Here is a 23,396-nt window from a genome sequence, read left to right as displayed (position 1 = left end):
CAAGAAAGCTTGAAAATGCAGATTTGCAAGCATTATTGGACGAAAATCCAACACAATCCACTTCAGAACTTGCCAGAGCATTAAATGTTGATCGTACAACAGTTATCAAACATTTACATGAAATGGGAAAAATTCAGAAAGAAGGGAAATGGGTTCGACATCAATTATCGGAAAGTGCCATTTGAACATTTGCATTTCGTTGATCGCCAGGCAAAAAAGGAAGAGTCTTTTGTCTCGGATTGTTACTGGGGATGAAAAGTGGATCTATTTTGATAATCCGAAACGCAGAAAATCATGGGTGGATCCAGGTGAACCATCAACATCCACTCCGAGACGCAATATTGACGGTTCAAAAGTAATTCTCTGTATTTGGTGGGATAATGTACTATGAGCTGTTAAATCCGCATGAGACTGTCACGGCTGATCGTTATCGACACCAATTGTACAAGTTGAAGCAAGCATTGGACCAAAAACGACCAGCAATTGCGAGTAAACGACGGAAAGTGATTCTTCTTCGTGACAACGCTCGACCTCACGTTGCGTTATCAGTGAAACAAACACTATTAGAGCTTGAATGGGAAGTCTTCTCCGGACATTGCTCCATGCAATTATTATTTGTTCCGGTCGATGCAACACGCTTTAGAGGATACACACTTTCATAATTTGGAAGAAGTGCGAAAATTCGTCGACGAATGGATGAACTGAAAAGAAGAGTGATTTTATCGTGGTGGAATCCATCTCTTGCCAGAAAGATGGGAAAAAGTTATAGAAAAGGAAGGAAAATATTTTGATTAAGGTATTCATTCATTATCATATTTAAATACATGCGTTTTTGAGCAAAAAAAACCCTCAAACCTAAATCACACCCCTATGTAAAAGATAGGATCTATATGTGATATCTATGTGATATATATATGAGAGATCATCAGCTTATGCATATTATTCTCCTCTATTTTATAAATTATTTTATAAAGTTAAAATTGAGACTCTTTGTAGCAGAGGAATTTAATTAAACTGCTCGTGACATTTGTTTAATATTCAATTTCGAACATTTTTTGATGGATAATACATAAAAATGAAGCTTTTAATATATAAAAATAAAGCTCTTCTCTTTTAAAATTAAGCAAAAACGAAATTATGCTATTTATTAGCATTACCTACAAATAGAAAAGGATTCCAATAATCTTGTCATTCAATAAATAACGAAACTAGAAAGTAAGTGAAATAGTTATGCGGTTTTACAAGATTGGATTTTCAATTCAGCGATAGCTTATTATTTACCACCATACTGAATACAGTTGGGACGTAAAACGGATACGCTGGATTAAATTAACGTGGACAAGTTAATGAAGCCATCCGGATCATAATGCGAAACCAGACAATGCGGCGTAATAAACATGATTCGAATGTAATTGTTTTAAAATTGGTAAATTAGGATCGCAATTGCGTACAAATTTGTCGCAATTTTCTCACTTAGAATTGATGAAGTGATTAAAGATCAAAACTTAATCGATTGAAAACTCCGGTAGATATTAATGAACGAGAATAAATTGACATCCTACAATTTTATTGAAATGATAAACGGTAAGTTGTACAACAACGGACCGTGTTAGCACAGTTTTATGTTGTAATACAAACGGTTTCGCTTTATACCATTTTCTGGGTTTTTGGTTATTTACATTAATCTTTACGGCGTCCTAGACTAATTTACAACAGTAGAATTTGCGGTAATATTTACGATGGAAATTTGTAACGAAATTTATAACGGTCATTAGATTAAAGGCTAAACATCGAGAAATGCGCTTTGAAAGCTCGCATGCAGTTTAGCAGAGCAGCAAACATGTATGTTAATTAACTATTGCACTCTATTATGGTATTTTGTATTTTATAATCCGGTTAATGGTGCACACACGCTTCTATCTTGCCACGGCAAGAGCAAAGGATGAAAATAAAGCGAGCGGAAGATAACTCAATGAATAAATTAAGGCTGCGAGGCTGAAATAGCATTTAAAAACGGCGCGCAGTTCATACAGGATCGTTTCTTTCTAGAACGGAAGTTCCCGTATTAAAAAAAATGAGCTCCTTGCACGTGACGTTTATATCTCCGTGCATGCTCGTGCGTATACCCGGGAATTAAATCGGTACGAGCAGTTCGATAAGTGCTTTAAACGTTCCATGGCCACATCACAAGGTGGAGATTAAAGCGTGTAACGAAATAAAGCCATTATCTGAAACACGACCCAGAAACGTTATTATAGTCTTCCCGTGGATACGTTGACAGATACAGCGTGCAGACATGCGGGGTTATCGATAGCGAGAGCCGAGAAGGCAGTGGTTTGCAAAATGATTTAGCGAAGTCTCTAAATTTGCGACGTGTTTGCGCGCGATGAAAGTTATAATTAAATTCGCAATGGTTGAGGCCGCGAGTGTTGTCGCGGCGAGTCATGACGAGAAGGACAATTTCCGCAATGACGATTTTGCATTAAAATGATCACGTCGCTGGTACCGCATTATTTAATTATTTAACCGCCAATTTGCTAATGCAATCACGCGCCGGATGCGCGCGAGCGCCAGCGCGAAAATTCCGACGAGCATAATTTTAGATATTACGCGATTATGATTCGCCATAATAACTGAATGCGTACGCGAATGGGCATGCGAGTTATTGCGGAATTGTTCCTAATTATCGACTATTAGTATTTATAATTAACGAACCCGTAGCGGCTATCGAATTCCGCGTGCCTCCTGTTATTACTTGCCGAGAACTTTGCGCGTCGATCATTAATAATCCGGTTGGCGATTATTGAGGATATTCAATATTATTTTAGAAGTCTAAACTTGCACTTGATTGACAAGTGATGAGGAAAATTGTATAAATTGTTGTAACAGTATCAACGTCAAGCAATTTTAAATCTGAAATGCAAAGAACTTCCAGCAAAATATTAAGTGAGAGAAGATCTTTTTTTATGTTTATTTTTTTATGTTTATTTATGATTCTAAAATGATCTTTTTTTTAGTAATAAATAAGTTCATTCTTTCGTCCATCTTTCACGTTTCACATAGTTGGTGCAGTTTTTCAATAATTTATAAAATGCTACATCCACGTATGTATTTCTTTCTCTTATTTCTTTTCGATATAATACGCCGGTAAAGTTTGTGCGCAATAAATTGATGAGTTAAAGGTATATTTATCTGGTATATTTCATGGATGCAGCTTCGCTAAACTTCACTGCTCTCGGATCATATTATTAAACATAGCGTAGGTGTAGCTTTCCTCGGGCAAGGACGACCACGTGGATGAACCCGTCCAATCTTTTGTACCGAGAAACTCGGAGGTCATGCTCGACCTTGGCGAAGCGAGCACTTCCACGTGGGTCAGAGTTTTACAAAGATCGAAGGTCAACTCGTCCTTGCTAACCATATTCTTCGTCGTCCTTGTCGTCGACGCCGACGAACTTCTCGAATGAAATGCCTCGCTGGATGAAAAGAGTCGCCGTCTACTATCTACGAATGAAAGGGTTGGCGCAAAAGTTGAGGCTGTGGGAGGCGGCAGGGTGGAGGGTGGATAGATGGATAGAATACGGTAAAAGAAGAGAGGAGGACAGAGGGAGAGTGAGGGGTTGCGAGAACGGGAACGACCGCTGCTACAAACGGAACGTAAGTGACAAGTTGAGGGATTGCTGCGCCTACGTGGGCGCATTGTGTGCAATCGCCGTTCGCGAGAACGTGCCCCCGTCATTCCTCGAAGATTTCCAACGCTCGTGAATACGCGGAAATATTGCCGATCGCATTATTCCTAACGTTATCTCGCGCCACGTTCGCGCTATTGAAAACGTCACGCGGGACTCGGGCCTCAGATTGAAGAACGAGTTCGTGAAAAGAAAAGGGAGAAAAAGAGGAAGCGACGTTCCGACTTCCATCAACATGCGCACCCTTTCGGAAACGAACGATGCGACTGCAGTAATTGAACAGCGTAACGCTAACAATCGAGAGATTCGTTTCTTTCTGCACCAAGTACGGAAGACGCGTTCAAGCGCAGCGCGCGACAGAAAGATCCATTACGTAATTCGAGCGATTTACAACGCGCACTGAAATCCAGAAACAAAGTTTGCTACTACCATTCTACGTATTCGTAGAATCGGCACATTGGCGAATTTCCAAATCCCGCAGTTCTACTGGTTGACTAGCAACACTCGATGCTTCTTGCGGAATCCACGTTTGTTTGATTACTTTCCAAGCTTATTCCTTTTTTTAAATTGCGATGCACAACTTTCTCGAGAATTCTAATCAAGTCGACAGTGAAAAGCATGGTTTTTTTTAGCGTTCTTGAGGTATCGACATAAATATTTCAGTTACAACAGTGAAACAACGGAAGTATCTCATCGTTTCAGAAAATCCGGCATCAGAAAATTTGTTTATTGTCGGTATTTTCTATTAGAAATATTGCGCCCTGTAATGAGGAAAATGTCAATTTGACTAATATGGATAGTTCCATGTGTCATCAATACATGTCTATACAAATGATTTTCAACATGTTTGCTGTGAGATAAATGAATCAATGCTCAAACAAATTTCTTGCGATTTATAAAAGCTTGCGCGAATGGAATACTATTTATTTATTATATTTTGCTACAGAGCAATATTGCATCAAAACTTGCGGAATCTGACTCGCTCTCAGATTCTGTATCAGATTCAACTATTATTTATGCAATATTATACGTATTATAATATATGTATAACATGTATTACATGTATCATATTGTATACAATCATATATGTTCAACACCGCTATGACGTTGCCATTAGAATTTGGAGCCACATGCATTTTCCCGAATACGGGAATCAGTCCGCGCCAATTAGCAGGATATGTTCGCTGATTGGCGTGTATCTTACCACCATCACGTAAGCGTGGTCGTTACTACAATGTGTACAAGTGGGATCGCAGAAATGCACCCTTGATTGGAAACGATCCAGAATCGCAAATTACGAAGCAAATCGGACGCGTTCGTAATGCAAGCATACACGGCATCGAGAGGAAGGCACGCCAAAATTCGACGTAACACGCGCTCGAATGTCGCTGTGATATTATCGAGCCGGTTTCCGGTTGCGCGTTGTAGGCACGCGCGGACTAGTCAGATCTCGATGCGGCTGGATGAGGTGGCAGAGAACGTGGGATAGAGGGAGGCTCGAAATTGTACGTCTGCCAACGAGAACCGACCATTAGTGGTCTTCCGCTTAGCGCGAAGATGCTGACGGAAAGTCTGGAGCTAACAATGAATGAGGATCTAGGATGGCGCACGAACTATTCGATCTAATTAGTACTTTGGATTACTGCCTAATTGCGATCGAAGTCTGAGAGCTGCTATCGCGTTTGAAACAATAATCAAGCTATTGTGTTAACAGAAGTGTTTGGAAGTGACCATTTTTACGCACGGTATATTTTTGCAAAGTTTATTTCCGCTCGCTCGTAACGAAAGAATTATATGACATTTTTTATATGATTTTAGTTTAAATTTCATTTTATAAATATCGGACAGGCGTCAAATGGACGTTTTTGATTGGAATCACCAATTTACATTTCTGCGCTAAAATGTTTTCTTCATGTGTTGAGAGTCCATGTGACATTTAATATGACATTTTTGACAAAGAGATAAGAAACTTATAAGCTCCAGTATATTAGTATCAATCTTTAATTACGATTAATTAATTATGATCTTAGAATTTGCTCTGTTCAGTTTCTCCTGTCTTTCTTATTATATCTTGTCAGTCTTTATCTCTGATATTACTTTAAGGAAGATTAAAGATTGCAGAAATAATTAAAACTTATTCTTCAGAGAGCGGAGAGCAAATTTGGCAGACTTAAGGGATAAATTAGTATATTACTGACATCTTTATCCATTAGTTAAAAAGTAATTTTAGAAAGAATTTTATTTATGATTATTCTCTTTTTCTTCTTTTTTTTATTTATGACTATTCTTTTTCTCACAGAAATATACATGGAATATTAACAAAATATTAGCAATTCTACCTACTTTTATCGACTATTAGACTCAGCTTTTATAACAGCTCTCTATTGGAAGATTTTCTCTCCAAAAATATTAGTTACTTATCCCTTCTAGAAAAATTTAATAAAACAGTCTTGTGACGAATTCTGCAGCCTTTAGCCGCCCCCGTTGCTCTCATGGAATAGGCGGAGAAACTTCTTTCATTTAAGCATGTCGTTTTGCGCCATTCGAGTTGGCGTTTTCCGCCTGTGGTGTTTTGAGGACAATCGATCGCCGGATGTAATTACGCGGCAGCGTGCGGTTCAGCGTGCGGCCATGACCACGCGACACCCTCGCTGGTTCGGCCGCACCGCGTTCCAGAAGAACGTAAGCGAAGTTCCGGAAGTGCCCGGTGGTGCTCGCGGCCGAGGCCGCGGCGGTTCGCGACGGAAAAGAGGAGAAACGGGACGATGGCAGTCGGAGACAAAAAGAGTCCCTCGAAATTCCGCGCCATATGCTCGATGGCACTTCCAGGCTATCCGGATGGAGCGCACTCGAGGAGCATCCCCCATCCCTCCCTCGTCGGTCGCCTCTTACCCCCTTCTTCTCCGCGGCATTGCACAGCCGCGGAGAAATTCAAATTTACGCACCGACTGCCCCGGGTGTGTTTTTCGAACTTATGAAAAATGAGTCTGGCTGAGCTCAGTCCCATCCTTCCCTCTCTCTCTCTCTTTTTTTCTCCATCGTTCTCTTCTTTCTTCTCGCACTCCACCGTCCCGGCCACCTCTTCACCCTCTGAGAGAGCTCGAGTTTTCTAAACCTGCCTTACACTATCCCTGCACCACGCGGTGGCTGCGGCGGCGGAGTTTATTGCCGGTCGTGCCGAAGAGTTAGGACGCCTGCGGACCGTCGACCGAGAGATACTAAACTTAAACTCTTTTATGTATGTCGTATTTAATTCCGTCGACCCTACGGTGGTCACGCAATCGATTGTAACTGAAATGCCGACGTGGACGACGTTAGTTGTCTATTAAACTGGCCACTAAGGGCTCTACGCTCTTTTGATCTTGTTACATTGGCACTTTTGTTGATCCAACAACAAAAGGCAAAAAACGAAAGTGCGACAACGAAAAGTTAAGTAATATTATTATGATGGATTTAATAGAGTAATTATACACGTATGTATTTGCACGTGTGACTATCTGTGTATGTATGTGTGCATATGTGCTATTCGTAAGTTATCGCAGATTTACAGAGAGTTGAATCTCTTTGTTTTATCTTTTTCGTAATAGATGTAACTTTACATAAGACTTTTCCTTATCTAATTGCTGTTAGCTAAATACAAATCAAGTTTACATAAGAATTTACGACGCAACTTTTTTTAAAACAGTTCACGCAATTCGTAATCAGATATATTTATCGCACGAAAAATTTTTTATTCTTTTATATTTTTACTTTTCCGCGTTCTTAATAACCATTTTAAATAAGGATATTAAAAGATTGAAATAACTAAATATTCTCGATTGATTAATGAGACGTACTTAGGTTTATTACGATAAAAGATCGGAGATGACAAAATGTAAGGAAACATATTTCTTTGGCTTCTAGAGAAACGCTTTAAGAGCACAACAGGAGACTTTCAAAAGGAGAAATCGATAGAACTTCTTTTTTATTTTCCCAGCTGCTGCTCTTTTCTTCATCTTAAAAGTTCCGCGATTGGCGAGCGGAAGCAAACAGCATTGTTGGTCGGCTGGCGAGCTTCCGGATTTAATATAAATGTACGTGAAGTTACTAACTCAAAAGGAGAATAACTTGAACACAAAAGATAGGATTTAAAGAAGTTTACTGAAGGTGAATATCGTTCCGGCATAAAAAAAAGAGATCGTTTATTTTATAACGAATTAAAAATTAATTACAACGTACGATTATTCCAACTCGAATGTCAAATGGATTGCGATTATTAAGTCAATGATTTTTCTTGGCTAATCTAATTATTTCAATTTTGATGAAATCAATCTTTCCATCCTTTTTGTAATTGTCAATGTGTCATTAATGCTTCATTTAAAAATGCATAAAAGTAACGAAATAGATTATACAACAAGTAACAAATTAACATTAGATTCTTGCATTAGCTTTGTAGCTTTCCTAAAAATTAAAATAAAGTTTCAAATAAATGAAAAAATACTCGGCACTCCCACTTTTTTCTCAATATTGAGCCAGAATAAGTCAGGTCAGATTTTCAAAAATGTGAAAGACGAGGCAACAATGAATATACCAGAAAATGTTTAGTATCTCTGAGTTTTCTGGTACCAGGTCAAGTTGGGTCGTGTTAGATCGCGCTACCGCGACACGGACTGCAGTACCGTATGTTTCATAGTAAGAACGTGAAATATAGGTCATATGCATCGTGCCACCGTGTCTCTCGAGGTTATGCGTCATAATTCATCGTGGCGGGGTCGTATGAGCGTGCAAAAAACACACGCGAAAACGTGAGTCGAGAAGCCCGCCCTCGATCGGCGAGCTTCCCGTCAAAAGTTAGAACTCATGCGGCAGTGAAAATTAGATTATTCAAGACTGAAAAAATTAATTCATTTATTTATCGAAAAATACTTAAGATCCTTTAAGCGTCATGGGAATGATGGTGCTATTTCAGGTAAATCATTTTAACATTACTTCAATTATTCAAGCCCTTAAAAAGTGCGTAATGTGTTTCTTGCAATTATAAAATGTAATACTAAAATCGAAACGTATTATGTAACGTTTAAATATTAATAATTTTGAAGAATTAAGGGTAATTATGTACTTTAACGGACCCAGCCCCGATGACCTTGACCTTGACATATGTTGTCAATGTCACCCTCCTGAGTGACCTTGAAGAAGTTTTAGCCGTCGCTCGTCGTTTGTTAAAAAGTTATAAACAAAGAAAGTTTAATGATTTCGCACGAATTTTTAGCTGTCCACGTGAAGCAAGAACATGATACTGACATATATTACAAAGGTTACCTTCGCGAATAACCCGCTAGGTTTTAGTTGTCGATCGTTGTTTATGAAAAAGTTATTAACAAAAGAAATTTCGAAAATATAGTAGTTATTTTGAAAGAATATTGAATATTGAAAGATATAAACGACGAATATGTATATGAACGAAGAAAGGAAAGTCATTTAAAGCAATGAATTGTTAATATATAGAATAGTTTTTTTTAATATAAGTACAAAGTATTCTTCACTTTAACCAAAAGCACAAACAGTTAAATATAAAGTATTCTCTGCTTTAACTTAACCTAATCTAACCTAACCCAAACCTATTTCTGATTTAAAGCTAAAATTCCATCAAATATACTCTTTCGTAAACGTATATGGTATCGTAAAATTATGCTTTATTCATTAAACATTTTTGTTAATAACTTTTTAACAAACAACGAGCGAAGGGTGAAACCTAGTGCGGGTTATTCGGAAAGGTGACTTTTGTAATATATGTCAAACTCAAGTACTTGCTTCGCGTGGACAGCTGAAAATTCATGCAAAATTATTAAACTTCTTTTGTTAATAACTTTTTAATAAACAACGAGCGACGGCTAAAACCTCTTCAAGGTCACTCAGGAGGGTGACCTTGACAACATATGTCAAGGTCGAGGTCATCGGGGCTGGGTCCGTTAAAGTACATAATTACCGAATTAAGAAACAAAGCTCTCGCTTTAAACCTCTGCGTTGAGATTTATGTCCTTTTATATATTCACAGTAGTATAAACTACTATCACCTAGTCAACGTTGATTGCTCTCAAAACCGTTCGGATTTTTCTATCTAAGCTCGACGCGGAGCGATTAAAGTAGCGCGATATCTGCCGATTCTGCCTGCTTCTCGTCTCTTCAGCTGCAGTCTCTGCGAAATTAGTCGCCGCATTGCAAACGCAAACGCTTCGCGTTACATTATCCACCGCTTGCATTCAGACGCTCGCGCATTCGACGGCGTTCCTCGAGCTTAATGCGCAAGCGGTGGCTGCTCTTGTTTGCTCGGATGTACGAATGCGGCGGGGACGCGGAACAAGCGTGCTCGCTTGCGCTCGCTCGCGTTTCGCCGGGCGGCGCCAAGGAATCCAATAAAAGAGAACTCGGCGAATTACAAGCCCTCTTACAGCCCGCTGCTACCCTCGTCCTCATCCCCCATCCTCTTTGTCCTCGGACGAAATTCCAACGACTCCGGCTATTACCGCCAGAGATTATCCGCTCTCTTTCCTCGCGCTTTTCGTCTCCCGCGAGCGAGGGAAGACGGTGGTGGATCGCGCGGGAGTGCGCTTGCGAGGTCGCGGAGCGCACGAAGAACGGAGATAACTCGCACTGGCCCGGACGTTTACGATCGTTTCGAGCCTTAACGAGGTTAATCGCGGATCCCCGGAAACGAGCCTTGAGGTCGGCTGCCGGAGAATATACGCTTTAAAACGCCATCGCGCGAGTCACGCTCGCGTTTCCGGCGCTCTCGCTTTGACTTTTGCCACTGCCACTCGGCGTGTTTAGCGAGGTAGACACGAGCATCCGACGTTTGTTAACGTTAGAATGGCCGGAGAGGTCGCCCCAGCCACCAGCAAATTGCAAACGAGTGATCCAGCTTCGTTACCTGACAAGGCCGAGAAGCTTTTCTCATTCTTCATCTTTCATGCTTCTTGGTTTTCGAAAGCGATAATTATGATGTCGTGGCGCGCAGTTTTATACTTTACGTATATTTTAATAAGTTTCTTTATGATAATTTTAAAATATTACACATATGTTTTAAAATTTTTAAAAATTTTTTAAAATTTTTTACTTTCATTTCTGTATTATGATTCATATTATAATACATAAATTTTATTAGAATTTATATTATTTGCAAAGAAAAAAAGGAAAGATAAAAAATCCAAGTCAGATACTTGGTTCTTTTCTTCACTGAAAAGTTTTGCTTTAGAGTTAGCATGTGATGCGATTTATGTAGGATGGTTTCTGTAATTTATTATTTGCATAATTCTCAATTGATTTGAGGGATCTACTCACATGTTTGATTAGAAAATGATTAGAAGATGATCATTACTAAAAGAAATAGCTCTGCTATTTGACAATGTTAAGAGAAGTCTGCTACTGTATACAAACCGCTCATAAAAATTCAGACTTTTCTTTTAATATAGCCCGGTTTAAGCCGCTGCTCATTCACATTCTGTGTAATTATGCTCACGTAAATCTCGAATAATATCGGCCACATTTAACTCGCTATTTTATGGCCGACTGCAAAAGAACGTAACGCGATAATAAATTTTTATAGTCGTAACTCGGAATTAAACTCTTGTTACTTAATGATACACGTGTAGTATCGTGCAGCACCAAATAACAGTACCTGCGCGAAATGTTACACGAAGAAATACGGGAGTACGTTAAATGGTATAAATGAGCCGGAAATGAATCACGGTGCGAATTCAGTAACACGTCTTTTGCTTTGCCGTTGCATTTTAAATTAAAACAAGAAAGTGCTGGTTGGAAAAAAACGGATCAGAAAAACGCGTCCTTTATTTGACGTTTCCGCAAGCTCGTTCTTGAAATTCGTTTCGAAATTCTACGCCCGCGGCGTTCCGCAAAGACTGCGAGCTTCTTCCGCAAATTTACGATTCTCGTTATTAAACGAAGGTCGGTCGTCGCCCGACGTCGGCGAACGGCTCTTTAAAGCGGCAGCTTTGGACATTAGTGCTGCATTTTTCCTTTTCCCGCGTCGCTTCGTGCCGTTTTCTCGACCACTTCGAAAAAGAAGTAAAGAGAGCGCGAGAAAGAGAGAGAAAGCCAGATAGAGACAGAATTTGCGCGAAAATCGCTGATTCGCGAGCACGCGTCCGTGTAGCGTCCGCCCTTTTGTAGTCGCCCAATTTTTGTAGCGCTCTGGGGATAATCAGCAGTCCGATCCTATCAAGTTCCACGTCGTCCCTTAATCAATTTGATCCAGACAACGAGCACGTTCCTCTACGTGGCTCGTACGTCAGTCGTATACAGGGCGTTACAACGGAAAGGCCACCGTTGACGCAAGTTTTCTGGGAAACAGACGACTTGTAATGATATAAATGTGTCGCATAATAATGCCGAGTGATTTTTTGATTGCTATAATTCTATGTATATTAATTTTCGTGGCATGCACCTTCTTGTCATCTACTAGATATCTTATTTTTTCCTTTCGTATTTATATAGTTTTTCACCGCAATTTACAATTGTCGTATGATTTTCGAGGATATGAATAAATTATTACAATTTACGTCACAAACACTGACACTGATCTTATTTTATATTGTCCAAATTGCTTTACACAGATCATAATATACAACCTGTAGCTGTAAGAATAATCCCTATTAGAGATATCCAATCTCTCATCATTCTTTAAACATTTGTAAAAATAGTTCTCAAAGATGTTCTTAAAACGTTCCACATCAGAGAGAAGATATTGGCTACTTCTGCATATTCTATATGTTATCTCTCCATGAAGGTGAAAATTAAACTGCACCGGAGAGAGGGATAACTCCGTCTACAAGAATTCAAATTACTTCATCAAATGCCACGATGAGATGATGGCCGCAGTTACTGGGGCTACCTGTACGCGAAGCGATCGTGTAATCCGGCACTTGCGCGATGGGGCGCATGTATGTACGTATGCATGCAAGTATGCACGTACGAGAGCGTGCATGTCGGCCCCGAGCGAGTGATCGCACATGTTTACGCTCGCGCGCTTGCACCCCACACGTACACGCGTGAGGGTGTAGGCGCAGAGCCGAGTCGTGCATACAGCCTCGCGATGTACGACACGTTCTAATGTGACTGTGTGTACACATACTTCTCCCCTGCATGTGGCACGTGCACAAGGGATGCGCGTGAGCAGGCGGTTTATGAGCATGTATAAGTACGCACGCGAGCGTGCGGGTGGCGGTGTGCCACCCCGCGCGACGCGTATATCCGTGATTTAAAAATATAATATATTCAACGGCTGACCGCCGCTGTGCGCCGTTTAACTACCCGACCATACTGGCCTTCCCCGTAAAGCCCTCCACTTCTTCCCTCTACTGTTCTCTTACTGTCCCTCCTCTTCTCTCTCATGTCGTTTCACCCTATCTCGTATTTCTCGCCGTTGCCAACTACCCCGTTCCTCCCGCGCGTCCTTGTATTTTCTGGATATTACTGCTCTTTTTTCGACCACTGTATCTTCCTGTCCCTGCTCCCCTTTTAAATCGCGTCAAAGGTGGTTTCTAACCGCGACACTTTCGGCTAGGAATTATATAAGCCATATACATATGGATAATAACTGTAAATACGCTTAATCTGTCACTTTCTCCGTGCCTTGATGACCAAACAACGGCATCTATCCTCTTGCGTGCAACGGAAAAATTTACTTCTCATCGTAAGCAAGCGTTGAAAAATCCAATGTTACTCGTGATGCTATGTGATGTTGTATCATGAATAACAACAAGAGGAAAATGAATAGAGCGCATTGGTTTTTATAAAATATGAAATTAAATGCTTTCATGAATTCTCTGTGCACTTGAAATTTATTTATACAGATAATAAAAAGTACCTCCAAAATTAGCACCAGCTTCTTTTGGGATCTGTGGAAAATTGAACAAATTTTTCGATTGTCGAATACGTAATTAATCTATAAAAATTAAGAAAATTTTATTACCTTTCTCCGCATAAATAAGTAACGCAAGCTTTTGAAGTTTCCATCGCCTCGGGCGGACACGCGAAATCTCGATTGCGCGTTTCGTGAGGTTGTTCGTCGAAAGCAACATAACAACCCTAAATTGGATCCCGATTGTGTGATATTGTCGAAAGTTTGCAGATTGTACCTTGTGCTTGCGTAACTTTTATTAGCAGCGAACGGGGAATTTTTTTACAACGCCAGAAATACAACCGATGGTTATCTTCGTCTCTCGTACACGTGCCTCAACCCAGCACCGATCGAAAAGCATGAATTGTGAAATATTTATTGATACATTTGCTTACTGTCTCTACTTTTCAAATATTTTTCTTTACCGCATCTTGCGAGAAAGGACTTGAGTAGAAATAATATTAAGACATAAAAACATTTGATCGATTTCTGTGCAAGTAAAGAATCCAAGCAGTTCAAGAAGAATTAATTAATTTTTGCTATTAATTTCGTATTTAGGTTCATTGCATTATGAGCCAGGTTATTTATTTACCGACGAAGAGCTCGTTGGTAACCTGGCTGGGCAATGTTGCGGCGGAAGAAGAGCGAGCCGGAGAAACGCCTGACGTGCTGGTGGCTTAATTGCTCAGGGATTCCAGCTCATTATGAACGGTGTCTCAGGTACGTTTACATAGTTACAACGGTCTCGCTAACCCAGTTCGCGATTTAGTTCTTCGGTTGTCTAGCACGCGCGAAATTAAGATTACCTCATCGTCGGCATCTTAAGACAATCGTGGTTTTTTTTCCCGATTTGTTCGATCCTTTCATCGACGAGGGTTAACGACTATACTGAATTCTCGTTACTAAGTACTTAACTAGTCAATACAATTAACGCTGAAAATCCATCTTTCGGCGATAATTTATTTGGAAAAAATGTCAAAACATATTTATGCTAGTAGTTGTACGAAATTGTTACGCTCCATAACGTGATGCTTTTTCGCGTGCAGAACAACACAGGACATTCTTCTGACATTAAGATAAATTTAGCAGCCACTTCATAATTCTAATGTTCGATTATCGAAATATTATTGCCAATTAACTCTGTTTTCATACAACTGAGGTTGCTAATGTCTAACATAATTATATTCGTTTATAACGTTCTATCTTCCAATCCTCCAAGTGATATTCTATTTCGCTTGACCTGAATGTTGCCTATTTCAGGTCCGCACGGTTCACTCGCCGCTTAACACTTTGTATTGCCCACATTTATTCGAGACTCGCGATCAATCCGTAGCTCTCAGTCGCTACCTCCCGTAAGTTCGTACTGTCTCGTGAAAATTTCTCGGCGTGCACTACCGGCAAGTCTATCTTCGGGGTGTAATTCGCGAACGTCAACAGAATACCAATGTCGCCGCCGCCGTTCTCTATCGTGCTCGTCGTTCTCCATTCTCTCCGTGAGTGGTCATAAAAGTTTAGAGGGGAACCTGTTCGAGGTAAGAGAGATGGGAGGGAGGAGGAAGATAGAATGAGAATCTTGCGAGGTAAGAAAAAAGATGGATGGCTCGTAGATGGTCTACTTTATTGCGGCATCGGACATTATATAGCTTATGAAGGCGAGATGGTAGAAAGGGAGCTTTTCGGTTAAATTCGGGAGAGAGAGAGAGAGAGACAGACAGACAGACAGAGAGAGAGAGAGAGAGAGAATGGAAGATGGAGAGCTTTTGCTTGTGAATGAATGATCAATCGTTCCGCATATTGACTGGTGTGCTGAGAGGGCCGGAATGAATTTTTCGACACTGGCCGTTCGGTGTTTATTCATTGTGTGAATGATAAAACAGAGTAAATTCTGAAAGCGTATATAGAATTAATTGGACATGGTTATGCAACAGAAAACCAGCCGTTATTGTTGAAACTTTGGGTAGTGTACTGCAAAATTCATTTCAGTTTGCTCAGACATGAGGAGGAATTATATTGTTCTGAAAATATGAGATAAAAGTAATTTAACGATCAGTTTTGTAAAAATTACTTTTTTTTATTCTGTAAATTTAACTCAATTTTATGAACGTAATAATATCTGCATCAATTCGATAAAATTGCAATACGTTTAATTTGGTAAGTATTTCCTTTAGAATCTCGATCTGATATCTTGATGTTCAGTTTCTTGCATTAGTTTATTGTTCATATGTATTACCGTGACATTACTCCGCATCGCACATTGTTTATGCGATCGAGATTGCAATCTTTAATACGAAACTCCAGAGGCTGCTTCTTTTTACATTTGAATTGTAAATTTTGCGCGCCGGTGCGTGGAATGATAAATACTATCCTCCGTTCGTAGTTGGTTCCCCTGAGATCCGTACGTGACTCAGTCAGGAGAATAGCTTCTTGCTTCTCGCGAAGCGGCGGATTGAGCTTTTCGATGCTTTTTCCGCGCCATGAGAAGGATAACCACGAAAGATAACTGCGAACGAGCAGTGAATTAAATTGGAGTCAATATTTCCCTTGAATTATGAAAGAACCACGAAAAAGAGATCATGGATGAGATCGTACATGGACAAGCCAAATGGCGAGTCGTTTCATCATTTCATCTTTAATTTGGCAACCAACTCGCTGCAAAGGAGTATGGAAAATTGTAAAAATTTTGTGGTACAAAACCAATCGTTATGAAACTTGACACAAACTTAGTATGAGGTAAAATATGAAGAAATCTAACTAAACTCGACCGGCTAAATGAGTGGATCCTGGTCAAAAAGCAGAAAATGTGTCCAATGAATCGTGTGGCGGCAGTGCCATTTACCACTTATATAATCTAATTTTAGTCGACAAAGCTGCAGTATTTGTGAGGAGCCATTCACGAATAATGTTATTCTATTGCCAAAATTAGATTATATAAATGGTAAATGGCACTGCCGTCACACGATTCATTGGACACATTTTCTGCTTTTTGACCAGGATCCACTCATTTAGCCGGTCGATTTTAGTTAGATTTCTTCATATTTTACCTCATACTAAGTTTGTATCAAGTTTCATAACGATTGGTTTTGTACCAAAAAATTTTTACAATTTTCCATACTCCTTTATATGATTGATTTATATGATCATTGATGAATGATATTATCGATAAATCGCAATTATCGACATTATCGATAAATCAATCTTGGACGGATATATTTTCGTGTAGAAACTCAAGTAATTCTGACATAACCGAACATGATGTTTATAACGAGAGATAGTTCTCCTTACAATTGTAATTGAATCAATTGTAACGAGAAGAATTTTTTAATGACAATGCGCGCAATTAAGAAATTTAATCTTGTTTCAATCTTGTGCATTGTTTCCAAATCCCGAAGATGAGAATTCTGTTACTTTGTATTACTTTGTATTATTAATTTCAACGAACTTATTTAGTTTTATATATACATATATAATTTTATATAATCCCACGTGTGTGACCGCGTATTGCAGCTCGTTAATTAACGCTAATGATTCTGAAATCCAGTAACTAAAGCCTGATGCGCATTATCAACTTCGCAGCGCTAATTTATATTATATTCGCGTCATTTATCGCACTCGAAATTGCAAGTAATCTTTCCGCCCTTTCGATTATCGCGACCCGTCAAGATTCTTATCAACGAAATGCCGCTATCTTATAACAGATATTAACATTGTTACCGCGATGAGACGAGAAAATGGAGCAACGTATTTCGTTATCGACGTCAATTCATTTCCGCGCGTCGCCGAATCTTCAACCTCATTGATCGGCGAATGAGAATCGTAGTTTTCTGTTCCGCGCGAATTGGCGGATCGAGCTCTCTGATACGGAATCCCGGAGCGAAGGATAAAGGAGAGGAAGGAGAAGGAGGATCCAAGAAGACAGCGAGATGAGAGAAGAGAAGGAGGGGACATACGACCAGTGGATCAAACCGAATCCAATAACTCCCGTGGGATTACAAGTCTGGCCCACGGGAACCGATCGCATCCCGAAGAGATGGCGGAGTGTGTGAGAGGTGAAGAGTACCGTGAAGAGCAGCAGAGGAGAAGAAGGAAGTTTAGAAACGTGGGTCATTCGTGGTGGAAAGGAGATGGAATGTTGGCAGCTTTCGTCTTCGTGAAACAACGGAGACGACGATATTTTGTCGAGCTCGACCACGAATTTATAGAGCGGTGCGGGCTGCATTTGTATCAGCCGCTATAACGATTGAAACGAAATGACAATGCGCAGAGAGAGTACTCGGCGGAGCAGAGGAAAAGAATCTACGAGCTCGATCCACGCGCCAACTGGACACGTAGCCAATATTAATCCGTCCAACGATCGCAATAATCGCAATATATCGAGCACGGATTGCCGCCCCGGGCGCGAACGATCGGGCGGGCGGTCGCACGGCGAACAAACGGCGAACGGCCGAGCAGCCACCCCCGTCAAATGATAAGAAAATACGCTGCTCAATCACCGAGCCTGTCAGGTTCAACGGGATTTCCGTGACGCGCCTCGGCAAGCCGCCGGCAAATTGAATCTCCCGGCGCGCTCGTCACGGGTGAAACCCCCGTTTGCGGTAGCGAGTCGCGTGAACCAAGTCCGCGTACCAAGTCCATACGTTCGTGAACGCGAGGGCGAACGCGAGGGTGAACGCGGGGGCGAACGAGAACGACTTGGCCAGTCTCCGGGCACGATAGCTACGAGCGGTGTAACTTATAAGTCGTTCGCGGGATTTTGACAAATCGCCCGAGCCCGACTAGTTCCCGATTTTCTCTTTTCCTCCTTTTTTTCCTCCTCCTTCTCGGTTCTCCACCCTGGTATACCGTCGCTTCGCTTCTTCTTTCCCGGCCGATCCACAGTCGGCTGCCAGTGCCGGCGCACTAAATCCTCGTGCCACGCCGCGCGAAAACTTTTTCCCACGAAGTTGGAGTTTCCCGGGTTTATCGGCGGCGCGGGTAGTTTTTACTTGGCAACTCTTCTCTTTTTTTTTCTCTTCCCGAGCCTTTTTCCTCTCTCCAACCCGATCACTCCGGCGTTCCTTTTCCCGCCAGTGCTCCCCTTCGTCCCGTCTTTTTTCGTGAATCGGATAAAACCTTACCTGGGCCACACGCAAATCAAACGGCTGCGTCGGTGGTTTGATCCACCGAGAGTCTTTGCGATCGATACGATCGTAAAAGGGAACACCCTTATAAAATGATAAAGTTTATCGAGTTATATTAATCTGACAGAACTTAGCAATCGCTTCATTAATATCCCGTCTCGAAGTGATAAGGTAGACCCTTCGCATTTCACAGCGCTAAATACCTCTATCTGATCTTTAGTCAGCGATATTGCAATCTATACACAAAATGAATAAAATATGATCGTGTTTAATTTTTCGATGGAGATTCGAAGCATATATTTCTTGTTAATCGTAAATAGCGACATAATTTCTTCAATAAAAACGGAATTCTTTTTATAATAGATTATTATTCCTATCAATTTTATTCTTTACTATTCTTTAAATTATTTTTTTAATAAGCCTAGAGATTCCATAAGGTTTTATCCTGCGAATGTTTTGATATAAAATCGTAAAGCTTTTGTGATAGTTTTAGATTACGTTCAAACGTGTAAAGATGCATCGCCGTTCGATAACACGAACAACGTAAATTTTCTTGATGAGATGCATCACAAAGATGAAAGAGTAGTGAAAGCGGAAGAAAGTTGTACTCACTGACTAAGGTAAGGAAGGGCATGCTATGCTGCAGAAAATGCGGTGGACTGCACGCTTCTTCCGGCCTCGATACTGTACTTCCTGTTTGCAGCTCGATCACGTGGCCGTCACGTCGGTAGAACGTCATACACATAAAACCGCTCCGGCTGGAAAAAAAGACGCGAAAACCCATAAAAGCGGTGTATTGACGGAGCGACATGTTTCGTCGCTCACAACTTATTAATCGTATCCGAACAAGTGAGCAATACGCCTGCATTATGAAGTACAATAGCACTCCGATTTTATACACGTAAATCGATTCTCGCATATCTTTTTCTACACAACGTGCTTTTTTACGACGTTAATAATTCAGTTCCTCGCGACGCGTCTTCCATTCAGCGTACATTTCCAAGATTAAAGAATAACAATTTGAAAGTAGAGAAGAAATATTTGCCTCTCCGTCTTTTTGACTCAATTTTACGAGAGATAAGTTATGTTCTTTTAAAGCATAGTATTACTTCGTTACTATATCGATCGTAGAAATTTCATATAATTATTTCAAAGAAACGTACAAAAATAGAAGAACGATCTTACCAGCCGATAGTGAAGTGCGCTACGAGCATTGTCATCGTCATAGTTTGTGCGCCATTCGATTGCTTTATGCTGTTACAAAGGATCTTCACGTCCTGGTCCTCTGGGCCGGGCACGTATTGCAGGTCCATGAAGCTGCTCTCGAACCTCGACGAAGTTGCGTTCGATCTGGTGACGTGCAGGGACGCGTTTCGCGGATGAAACGTATAGGATCTGCCGAGGTCCAGAGTGTGCCAGGTCAATCCACCGCTCGAGTGCCCAGTCAGCCAATTTGGGAACCGACATTCGCCCGGGGAGGAGACTGAAACCAGAGACGCCAATTTCCGCTTGCTTAGCGACATGTTTTTGCATGATTAAAAGCACGGAAATAGTCATCGTGTCGAAAATATTTTAATGTTATATTCTTTCCAGACTAATAGAATTGAATGAATCAAAGATTTTTTTCTATTTAATAAGCAGGACTCCTTCTTGACGAACACTAGAAGCACATACAGAGAGAAATGAATACTATGTTTAAATATAATATCCATACTCTCTTTGTCGAAATGAAATCATTTTCATTAAAGCGAGAAAATTTAGTTACATTCGAGCACGTGCAATTTTTTTGTACGAAACGCGATTACAGTTTCTCGTTAAGTAACTCGCGGCCGAGTTCACGTTTCCTCGTTATAACCAGAGAAATTTTAGCTGCTACTAGGTCGAAGCCGACTCCACTCGGAACCTCTCTCCGCGTGGCTATCGTAAAGCAAACGATTCTCCAGGCGACCATTACGCGTCCCATCGCCAAGCGCTACAAACTCATCGCCCGTAAAGGCCGCGCGGCGCCGACGACGTCGACGGTGACTGCGTCGTGCCGGCCGACCGCTGCGACACTGTCAAAAATTCCACAGACTCTACCGACCGCGGACCGTAAAGTCCTCCGTGTCGCGGAATGACGGTCGATAAACCGTACACGTCAATGTCCAATAGCAAAACAAAATCGTCCCGCGTATCTCGCGGTCCACCGAGTATGCCCATCCAGCCACTCTCTTCCCTTCCGTTTCGCTTTTAGCTCCCTCATCCCTCTCAGTAGTAGCAATGCATCCACCACCGAGCACCACCCCGAGTTGTACGTTTGCTGGCGTCCCACTTCCGGTCGCGGGGTGTAAAATCGGAGCGTCAGGAGAGGTCACTCCGGTCCGCGTCGAGTGCTCCGCGAAAGGGTACGGTCGAGGGCGGAAGGTCGACCGAGCGGGTTAACGGAGCGCGCGGCGCCCGGGCCGGTTTTACGGCGCATAAAGGCATTGTTGCACGCCGCGCGGCAAAGAATGGAAATAATTCAACAACCCTGCTCCCGATAAGTTTCGTTGGCGATGCCCACGACCGAAATACAAATTCCGCGATCGTAAAAATCGAATAGAGTCCTCTCGCTCGTGCTCCAAGATGGAAAGAGTTCTACCCATCGACGTATAGCTATATGTTGATGGTTCTACTACTCTATATGTTGATGGTTTTACTACTCTTTCCGTCACGCGAACTCGCGTTGTAGCATCGATAATGATATCGATGAAGTTATCGTTGATACACATCTTTCGTTCCTCGTTCTTCTATTATATTCTTATCGGCATTTTATTGATTAATTTTTTTAATACCATATAAACTACATCTACGTAATGTAATATATGCGATGTGAGATGCATAAAAAAAATGGAACAAAAGACACGGTGTCACGTAACATAGCGTCATATATCAGTGACCCATATCACGTTCTCCAACATTGAAATGCAACATTTAAGTCCCCATTGAATGATTTATACATCGAATACATACAAGTTAAACATTGTCCTAGTTTCGTCATTTTTCCATTAATTACAAAAAATGATAAAACGTGATTCATGTGTCGTGCATCCAGTCAACAACAAATATAGCAAGAAACGTACTTTTATGCAACGATAACATGTCCTACATTTCGATTATAATTTCGACGATTTTAAAATCTTGTTTTTTGCCACGTTATTTATTTTTTTAACGTTTATTTGTCTTTTAATAACATAGCTAAAATGACAAGAGGATGCAATTTCGAGATATTCATATCCCAGCACACCTATTGGCATGCTGGGTATCGAATATGTTTAATTCTCAATTGTAATCATTTAAAGGGCAATTGGTGACGTTAAAATTGTTAGTGTTTAATGATATTGTTCAGAAATTAAGTTTCTAAAACTGGCATTGAAATGTACTGGCGTGGCGAGCGGCTTTACGCATACCGGTGAACGAATTTAACTGGTACGAATCGGACTACGTGAAATTTTGAGCGAATTACAAGTAATTGTAATGCAGATAAAGCGACGGTAATTCGGTGGAATATGCGTGATGTCATGATTATGAATTTATATAGGAATTAATAATTGGTTAGATGTATGCGTACGCACGCGCGGGGAATTATGTCGATTTCGACATGCGCGCATATTACATTTACGCCGTTACCGGCAATCGCATTTGACAAACGTTCGACAGTTGCATTGTCCGCAATAATATTCTTTTGCGGCTGTAACCGAATTGGGTTAAAGCAATTCGGTCGCGTTGATAATTCGAGATAGAACCGAACGAGATATAAATTCCAGAATCGTAAAACCGAATGGATAACGCGTGTGCGCGTCTTTCGGCCTCTTGATCTCCCCGGAATCTCCTATTCTTTCAACGTTTGCATCGCAATTCTGCGTTTATATTTCCCGCTTGCTCCTGTCTCTCTTTGCCATTAAAATTTCAATATTATCTTCCTGTGAATAACACGAGTCAATATTTTCGCTTCTCTCTAGCTTGCTACGAAACTTCGATTATCCTTTACGCGCAAGCTTTAAAAAATCGACACAACTTTACCGTCTCTCCCCACTCCCTCTAACGATATAACGTAATAACGTTGTTCTTGAAATTTTACCACCGTGTAATTGGCGCAATTTGTCCTTCCGCTCGTCTAACTACTTGACTCCGTCTCTCTTTCTCTCTTCAATCGTACGAGTATCTTGATGCAGTCTCACAGTTTTCTTCAGATATTTACTCTGGCGAAGTAGATGCCGAGCTAATTGAACAAACTTCGGATCTCGACCGAGGCTGCAGACGCGGTTAATAGGGGCTCGCGCGAGTGTCAGAAGATGAGGGCAAGATACCTAGGCGAGATACCGGGTGAAGTAGGACAAAAGGAGTTGGAGCTGAGGCTGCAGGGTGTATAAAGCGAGAAAGGTTCAATGTTAATCCATTTTTCCGCATCCCTTCGCTCGGCTGCCCTTCCGCCTTTACCTCGCGCTTTTCCTAGACGCGGATCGTAATATTAACGACGACGAAGCTTACAAGCATCCCCCCAAGGCTTGTCCCTGCCTCCGTTTTTAAACTACCCTCTCCGTTCTCTTTTACTTTCCCATCCTTTCCTGTTTCCTTTTTCTTCGCTTTTCCTTCTTCTTTTCTTCTCGACGAGTTTTATGCGCGTGTCGGTGACTCCCACTCGACTTAAAACGATTTGCTGAAGAAAGTGGCAAT

At 41.0% G+C, this 23,396-nt stretch overlaps 1 protein-coding gene across 4 annotated transcripts in view; it reads right to left on the bottom strand.

Annotated features, from left to right (window-relative positions):
• The window catches only part of LOC105285825, a 253,884-nt gene that overhangs the window by 34,089 nt on the left and 196,399 nt on the right, over positions 1–23,396 (bottom strand). For all 4 annotated transcript variants that reach the window (XM_011350327.3, XM_011350328.3, XM_011350329.2 and 1 more), the window contains 2 exons: positions 19,887–20,184; positions 19,314–19,459 (listed from right to left, as the gene is read on the bottom strand). In XM_011350327.3, coding sequence (XP_011348629.2) covers positions 19,314–19,459; positions 19,887–20,184 — 444 coding nt within the window. The remainder of the gene's footprint in view (positions 1–19,313; positions 19,460–19,886; positions 20,185–23,396) is intronic.

This window comes from Ooceraea biroi, chromosome 8, assembly GCF_003672135.1.
Source record: "Ooceraea biroi isolate clonal line C1 chromosome 8, Obir_v5.4, whole genome shotgun sequence".
Taxonomy (NCBI): domain Eukaryota; kingdom Metazoa; phylum Arthropoda; class Insecta; order Hymenoptera; family Formicidae; genus Ooceraea; species Ooceraea biroi.
Note: the sequence above shows the minus strand (reverse complement) of the source record. Positions and strands in the feature narration are given on the sequence as shown.